This window comes from Vigna unguiculata, chromosome 1 (genome assembly GCF_037176805.1).
Source record: "Vigna unguiculata cultivar grain cowpea cultivar isolate G323 ecotype 2 chromosome 1, ASM3717680v1, whole genome shotgun sequence".
NCBI lineage: Eukaryota > Viridiplantae > Streptophyta > Magnoliopsida > Fabales > Fabaceae > Vigna > Vigna unguiculata.
Genome location: NC_140792.1, coordinates 47,335,434 through 47,343,568, shown reverse-complemented (window position 1 = coordinate 47,343,568; position 8,135 = coordinate 47,335,434). Strand labels below are relative to the sequence as shown.

General features: G+C 33.9%; 1 protein-coding gene across 2 annotated transcripts; it reads right to left on the bottom strand.

The window, feature by feature from the left end:
* Nucleotides 1–496: 496 nt before the first annotated feature.
* On the bottom strand, nt 497–3,449 carry LOC114177754 (xylan O-acetyltransferase 1). 2 transcript variants are annotated; one of them, XM_028063380.2, is made up of 6 exons: nt 3,105–3,449; nt 2,432–2,970; nt 2,150–2,321; nt 1,551–1,750; nt 1,263–1,421; nt 497–1,168 (listed from the first exon to the last, which is right to left on the bottom strand). In XM_028063380.2, exons 2-6 carry the CDS (start codon nt 2,920–2,922, stop codon nt 817–819), a joined length of 1,374 nt encoding a protein of 457 aa, XP_027919181.1. In that variant the 5' UTR covers nt 2,923–2,970; nt 3,105–3,449; the 3' UTR covers nt 497–816. The 2 variants fall into 2 exon arrangements, with proteins under 2 accessions (XP_027919181.1, XP_027919103.1); XM_028063302.2 differs by having other exon boundaries at nt 2,432–3,449.
* Nucleotides 3,450–8,135: the final 4,686 nt, after the last annotated feature.

The window sequence follows — 8,135 nt, the reverse complement described above, 5'->3', positions numbered from 1 at the left end:
TGCAGGCCGATCCGACAGATCAAACCTATATTGTCATCCCTGTTTAAAACTTTTGATAGAAATAATCCCAAACTGGACTAGTGTTGATCTTAGAACAACTAATATCAAATTATTAAACTATCACTCTAGCTGAATTGTGGGTTAATTTTAACTAAAACAACTAAGATCAGTTTATTAAATCACCATTTCAACTGGGCTGAAGGTTGACTATGATTAATTTATCGAATCACCACTCAACATAGTTAGAGGTTAATCTTAGAACAATTAAGATCACATTGTTACAGTTTTTTTAAACCTACAAGACTTTTCTGGCGCAGTTGTTCATGATCCGAACCAAAATTGGATCTAGAGTACTGATATGCAGACAAAAACAATTACCTGAGTGGTTTTGTTTCAATTTGTATTCTCCCACGATACCACAATATGTAAACATTAAATCGTGGAATAAACGAAACGTCTATTTAAAAACATTGATGTACACAAGAGTCCAAACACATACGATGTATAGTTGCTTTATTTTCTCTTCGAGAATTCAGTGTACAATTCGTTTGTATGTGCTTCTAACCGCCAAATCGACTCAACAAAGAAGAAACACCCAGAGAAAACAAAAAGGGGTAAAACCGAAAAGCAAGGCCAATTCCTAGATCTCAATCTACAAGTATAGAAAGCTAAGAGAAATGTCTCAAGAAAATTTACAACTTACAAGAACATCGAGACAAGGCTAAAAAAAGATGAAATGCTTTGAAGCAAAAAGAGAGTAAAATTTATAACAGTTATGTAAAGAGTGAAAGGAGAAAGTGTTGTTGTTGTTGGTGGTCAAGATTGAGAGATGATACGTGTATAAAGGAACTCGTTCCACGTGTCAGGTAAGCCAGGTAGACACCAATGGATACAATCTGCATAGGTGGCAGGATCAGCTTGTTGCTCTGGCGTCAACATCTTGCCTTGGCGAATGGTGTAAACAGAGGTGTGTGCATCTTTTCTGAACTCTGACAAGGTTGTGATGTTAAGGAACTTCACTGGCACAACCTTCATTGCCTGTGTAACATTGTTGGCTACAACAAAAAGCCTTCTATCCGTACCAATTTGTAATGCGTCGGATATGTTCACAATTGGGGTGGTCTCCTTCGCACATTTTATTCCATCTGGGTTGTTCCAAGCCTCACTCCTACAAAGTCATACATTGCAAAATTATAAAATGCTCAATTTGGTAATCCATAGGTTGTTTGGTGTGTGTTAACATTGTGGTTTGAGAGCACTACTTAATATGAAGAGGGGACATGCTGGAGAAGAAAACTTTGGTGCGATTTGGATCAATGTTGTCTTCCACCCATTTGGACCACGTGTTCAGGACTCTGCCATATGCAATTGGGCGAGGGACTTCATCGTACTCCGTGGATCCTTCATCAAACGATCCTCGTCTTTTGCAATACACCCAACAAACATAAACACTTATAAGTCTAATGCATTTTTTTTTCTTCAAAAATAAGATACTATGCATGATCGAATATAGGATTGGACTATAGTGAATTAATATGTGTGGTGCTTACAAGACTTTCATGGTGGCGGTATTCATCCACCATATGTAAGTGTTAAAGATAAGATAATCCACATTTTTCCAGTTCACAGCATGCTTTTCAATGGATTCCGGCATGATTATACGGTTCAATATGCTGTGCATTTTTGGATCATCTGAGTTTGACTCCACAAGGAATGGTGCCCAGTAGAACTCAACCGTAGCATTGAAATCCTGCACAAACCAAATCTATATCATATGAACAATTATGTATGAAATTCCTTAACTACCGGCGTGATTGGCGCAGTATTCCAAAGTTAAAAAGACTAAAAAGCCAAGATAATGATTAGAAGTGGTCAAATCAAATAATTAATCAGTGTGCTGCACAACATGATGCTGATGGCAATTTAGTCAATAATTTACGCAGTAAGAATCATAGTTAATCCAGAGGAGCACTTTAGTAGCCTGTTATTATGCCCTTGATTAATCATTATGTCAAATTATGCCGACAAAAACTGACCAGTCATATCTCTCCTACCTTTTTCCTTATCTTTATCATATTCAAAACCAGAGTAGACAAATTTTTCAGCAGAGAATCAGGAAAAAGAAATAAAGAGAAGAATAAACACAAACCTCAATTGCGAAGATAGAAAGAGAACCATTCTTGTTCAAGCTCTTTTTGCCTTGAGGAACAGCAGATTGGACCAAACAAATCATTGATTCCCATTGGTTCCTATTCAACGAGTCTCCAACAAACATAAGCCTCTTCCCTCTGAGCTTTTCAAGCAAAAGTCTCGGTTTGAACCTTGACAAATTTATACAAATTTAATCAATTGATAGCAAAATTACCAGAAAAGAAAAGAGAAATAAGAAAAGAGAAATAAGAAAAGAGAAAGTTGAGGAACCAAAGTGTACTTGGGCAAAGAGCAATCTCTGGGCTGCCATCTCCAATTCTGATAGAGAGAATCGCGTCTTCCATTCCTCATGCAAGTGACTTGTGAAGTGAGGAATTCGCATTGGTCTTCTTTGTACAAAGGGTGTGTCACGTTGTCAAGAACCCATTCCCCAGTAAACAAGTCACAGTCTTCTGGAGGCAATACGACATCTTCTTTTTCTTCGTCATACTCTTCCACCATCTTCTCTTCTGCCACAGCAGCTTTCAAATCAATCGGTTCTCGATTTTCCTCGGAATCCTCGACCTGGTTTTTCTCAAGTTGAGTTCTTGAATTCTTGGAAACCGTTTCTTCTCGTTCCGGTTTCGGTTCTTGGACAGGCTTGGGCCTCAAGAACGTGAACTCAGCCATTGACTTAACGTCCTCGTTGTAAATGAAGACCCCAAAGAGGAATATGGTGAACACCACCACGAAAATGGAGATGCTAACGCTGCTGTTTCTTTTGCCTTTCATTGTTGTTGCGGTTTCTGAGTTTGGAGGATTGTTCTTGCGCCGAGGGGGCTGCATGGTAGAGAGAAAGAGTGAACAAGACAAGGCTTTAGCTTGAGGAAGTGCAGGGAAGAGGGGGAAAGGGTGGGAAATATAGAGAAAGAAATGAACAACATTGAGATAGAGAATTTTTTGGAATAACTCACTATATTTTTTAGTATTAGGTTGTGTTTGTTTAATTGGGGTGGGTGAAAGGGTGTTTTCTTTGCAGAAACTGGGATGGAAGAAGGTGCTGTATTGGTGAAGTGAAGGATGGTTGTCTTTCTCAAGTTCTTCGTTTTCTGAATTTTTTAATCGCTATAATCCATTTGCAACCACTTTGAACCTCTCTCCCTCCTTTTCAGATAATAACTGATAGAGAGGAGTGATCTCAAAGCCTTCAGGGTTGGTCCTAGTCCGAATCAGTTGAATGAAAAGGGTGGTGTGGTGTGGTGTGGTTTGGTTCAGGCTCTTTGGTAGACACAATGTTATTTTCAGATTGCAAGCTTCTATTTTTTTATCATTGATTGGTCAGAGACCCATCTTTCTTTTTCTTGGTAGAGGGTAACGCTGGTTGGATTATGTGTTGACCCCACCAGAGAGTCTAGAAACTAATAAGTCAATGGTTATATAATTAAATATGAAGTTAAATATATTTATAGTTATTATAATATTAGGATCCCCAACAATGAGATTAATTTTTCAAGTAATAGGAATAGGAGAAAGAGTAAATTGTATGTATGCGTTAGGTATAGTATTACTTAGAAAAAAAATTGTATGAACATAAAATTTAATTAAGTTATAGAGCTTAAACCAATTAAACATTTGGGTCGATTAGCTGAAACTCTTCCCTCATGTCATGGTGATCATGGATATTTCATCTTTCTGGTTGGTGTGCAACTACATAAGCCTCTTCTCTTCCGTTATGAGTTGAAGATAAAACTTCTTTGAAGACTACTTTACTATCTCTGTCTAGTCATTCAACTAGTTGTTTTCGACACAACATGAACCTAACATAAATCACAATCGTCGAAGCTAATTAATAGCTAATACCTTTTTAAAAACCAAATCTTCAAATTAGTACTATCTTTATATTGCAGAAAAGTAAAAGCTAAGGAATCCTTTGTGATATTTTAAGATTAATTTGGTCTGATGGTGGGCACATGCCTTTTTTTCCAAGTTAAGACAATAGGGAAGAAAAGCTACAAAAGTGGTAAGCTTCAAGAAAACACAAACATGTATGTAAGTGTGAATTCATTTTAGTTCAAAAGCAAACTGCTGAAAACATCGAGGCCATGTTCTCCTCAGTTCTCCCAAAATCTCCCTCCTTAACCTTCATCATCACTCTTTCAAACTCTTTTATCCAACTTCACAGTGTAAAAGCCAAAACAAGGTGGGATCCAAAAAGTAAAAGGATTAACAACCCCTAATAAATTTATTGAAAATATGATACAGCGACGGAAAAGGAGCCCTTAGAATTATATTAATGATGTCCAAAAGTGAAGGGTTGTGCATCAGATACTGCCATAGGATGAGTAACAACTCGTGTCCTATTTCCTCTGGTTGTTGTTTTCAAACGAAGATGCTTTGCTTTCAGTTTGAAGTAGGTCAAGAAAAGAACAGGAAGAAACAAAGTATGTCCTACTTCTCCTATTTCAAATGTTTATGTTCAACTCACGTCTGCAGCAGTTTGATGTAGTTCAACAACTCATTCACTGATGAGTCAATCATTGCTGTGAGATATTCAATAGCATCCAAAATAACCTTGTATGTACCAAATACGACTCACCAATATGTAGTTTTTTCTTTACTCCCAGAGAACCAAATTCTTGTTGCACAAATACTTAAGACAGTGTTATGTTACTTGCAGACCCAAGTTTCATTCGATACCTTCTCACTTCTCTTATCTGAGAAAAAACATGTTATGCAGAATACACGAGAACGTGTCTTCAGTTATATTGATTTAAAATTGAGAAGCATTATTTGAAATAACATTATTGTTTTAGTCGGTTAAGTTGTCAGAGCATGCAGAATACCAGATTTGGCCTTTTAAATTCCTATACATGTGTAATGAGTTTATTTAATAGTACTTCAGAGTCTTCATCAAACACCGACACCGACACATATAAAAATAGTGTGTGAGTATGTTTCAAAAACTGATGCCTAACTTGTTCGTCTATTAACATCATCCAAAACAGGTTGGTGCAACTGATATCAGTAAAAACAGATAACAAAATTGATTAGATCAGAAAAAAAAAAAAATCAGTAAGAACTGATAGTACTAAAATCTGAACCTACAAGTAAACCAGCTATAGCTAAAAGAACAAGAAACTAGTTAGAACTACTAGGACTAAAACTAGTGAAAGCAGCAAACTAGTTAGTAAGAACAAAAAACAGAAATTAACTACAAACTGAAAAACAGTGTAAAAGAAAAATGAAAAACAGATTGTTAACTAAAAACAGCAAAGAGATTAGAATGTGACTATCAAGCCTGAAACAACACATTAAAAATAGAACCTGAACAAAGCTAAGCTAAAAACAGCAAATAAAGTCCTAAGTAAACCTACCTAAGCAAAATCAAAATGTAAAATAACAAGTAAAACTAATACCAGCTAATTAAAACAAGAAGGAAAACAGAAATTCATATGAAATCAGAAAAAATAAACTATTATCAGCACAAAATCATTTCATCAGTAAATGTGAACCAGATCTGCAATTAAAACCTACTTCTACAACCTATAAAATGAAAAGTATCTACCTAAGCACATCAAAAACAGTACAAGAAAGATCATGGAAAAGTTAGATTCTACAATCAGCAAGTAACTAAAATTTTCACTATTCAAAACCATAACAGATTACTAAAACCAGAAAAATCAGAACTAACTTGAATCAGTAAAGAGTTCCTAATTAAACTAGTAAAGAGAATGGAAATTTAAGCAAATCAACGTAGCTCTATTTAATTGTACTAGGTACCGGCAAAATAGAAAACTGAGTCAGAACTGAAAACCAAAATCAGAAATTTGAACTGGTTAGTAACATGTTAGTAGAAAACTAATCAGTAAAAGAAAGTATGGTTAGTTAGCGTCATCAAAACTTAGCTAACCAGTGAAAACAGAATTAAAGAAATCAGAAATTTAAAAACTGTAGGTTGTAAGAAGTTAGTACATCAGTAAATTAACAGCATCAAAAGAAAAAAATGAGTGAAACTATTGAAATCAGACTCAAAATGTAAAGGCATCCTACAATTCAGAAAAACTTACTCTAATTAACAACTAAGCTAGCTGCTAAGAATGAAGAACAATTAAAAACAGAAAAGACCCTATCTAAACAAGTTTCAAATGACTAAAGAAAACCAAAAACCAACTCAGAAGTTAAATTTTCTAAAAGACTCTAAAAATCACTTTTGAGAACCTAATTAGTATGCTAATACTAGGCCAAAAACTAAGAACTGTATTAAACCAATGAATGAAAATTAAAATAACTATCTAAACAAGTTTTAAATGGTAAGAGGAAGCTAAAAATGAAGTCAATTACTAAAAACAACAAAAAAATCAAAATTTGACTCTAAAACCCGAAAATAGACTACTAAAGACAACAAAACAAGAACAGATCATTAAGCTAATCTCAAAACAGTAAATTCAATCTTATCTATACTACTTCCTACAACTTTCAAACAGTAAACTAAGACTAAACTCAATGAAAGAATAAAATATAGCATGTGAACTACTTCTATCTAAAACTATGCATACTTAAAACAGCAAATTGATGGCTAAAACAGGACTAAAAACAGTATCTAATCTAAAAACAGCAAAGAAAATTAGCTAAGTTTAAAACAACAGAAGACAATTCCAATCAAAGCTAGAATCTAAAAATATCAAAGACGTGTAAAAGTGCATATGAGTACTGGAGTTAAACTAAGAAGCAGCAAAAACCAACTAGAATGAAGAATAGAGAATCGGTGCTTGTGGTTAAACCTGTAAAACAGAAACCAAGTCAGAAAAGAAAATCAAAGTCAGAAACTGAAACTGGTCAGTGAACTTGTGAGTCAACATCAAATTAGCAATTCTAAAGTAAAACAGTACTATCCACAAATAAAAAATAAAACTGCAAAGAAGAGTTAAGTAATACAATTACTCAACAAACTAGAACCAAGAGTTAAATTAGAACAAAGGATCAGTAAAATCACCTATTAAAACTGCAACAAGTATAAAATGTTAGTCAAGATCATCTAAGGAAACTTGAAACAGCAAAACAACTTTAAAAGGAAAAATGACTACTCAACATAAAAAATGAATATGTTAGTAAATCAGGTCAGCCTATAAAACTTGTAACCTGATGCAAAAACTTGTTAGTCTATTAACATCACCAAAAACAGGTTAGTGCAACTGATATCAGTAAAAACAGATTACAAAATTTATTAGATCAGAAAAAATAAAATAAAATCAGTAAGAACAGTTAGTACTAAAATCTGAACCTACAAGTAAACCAGCTATAGCTAAAGAACAAGAAACTAGATAGAAATATTGTCACCAAAAATATCCCGTTTTATATATTTCTATCCAACTTATTTTCTCATCCCAAAAGTAATGTGGTGTTGAGTTTAAAAATTCTCATTTAATTTTTTATTATTTAATGCCATGTCATGTTTTAACACTTTTTATTGAGATAAACTAAAAATATTAACAACATTTGAGGTATGAGTTGTTTATATAAAAGACTTAATACTACTTCTAACATAAAATCTTAAAGCTTAATATTTGTGGAATTTATTTTTCTTATGTATTAGTCAACTTTACAAGGTTACTTTAAACAAGAGTAGAACTTCAATGACGTTGTATTGTATGTAACAAAAAACAAGTAAAATATGACAACCCACGAAACCATTTTTTTTAGCAAAAGTAGAGATAATTAAGGAAAAGCGATATTTATTATATTACAAGATTCTACTGTCTAGAAAATACCTCTCGGAAAAGAAACTAAGAGACAGCTGGATTTGGAAACAATTTTGCGACAAGTGTTCATCAGGGAATTTCCAAATCATGATACTTCGTAACTGAAAAATAATTTTGAGGTAAAGCAACACTTTGTATTCATGAAAGAATCTATTCTTGATTGGCTCTGTTAACGAAATTGTGTTTGAAAGGTCTCATCCTCATTTGCATGGAGAGTATATATTAAACGATTTTTCAGAATTAAAG

Bases quoted from the DNA above. Each gene is read 5' to 3' on its own strand.
- LOC114177754 (XM_028063302.2), bottom strand. From the start codon at position 2,976: ATGCAGCCCCCTCGGCGCAAGAACAATCCTCCAAACTCAGAAACCGCA. The intron at 1,751-2,149 runs GTTTGTGTTTAT...TGGTTTGTGCAG, and splicing joins TTTCTATCTTCGCAATTGAG to GATTTCAATGCTACGGTTGA. The intron at 1,169-1,262 runs GTAGTGCTCTCA...ATGACTTTGTAG, and splicing joins ATGTCCCCTCTTCATATTAA to GAGTGAGGCTTGGAACAACC.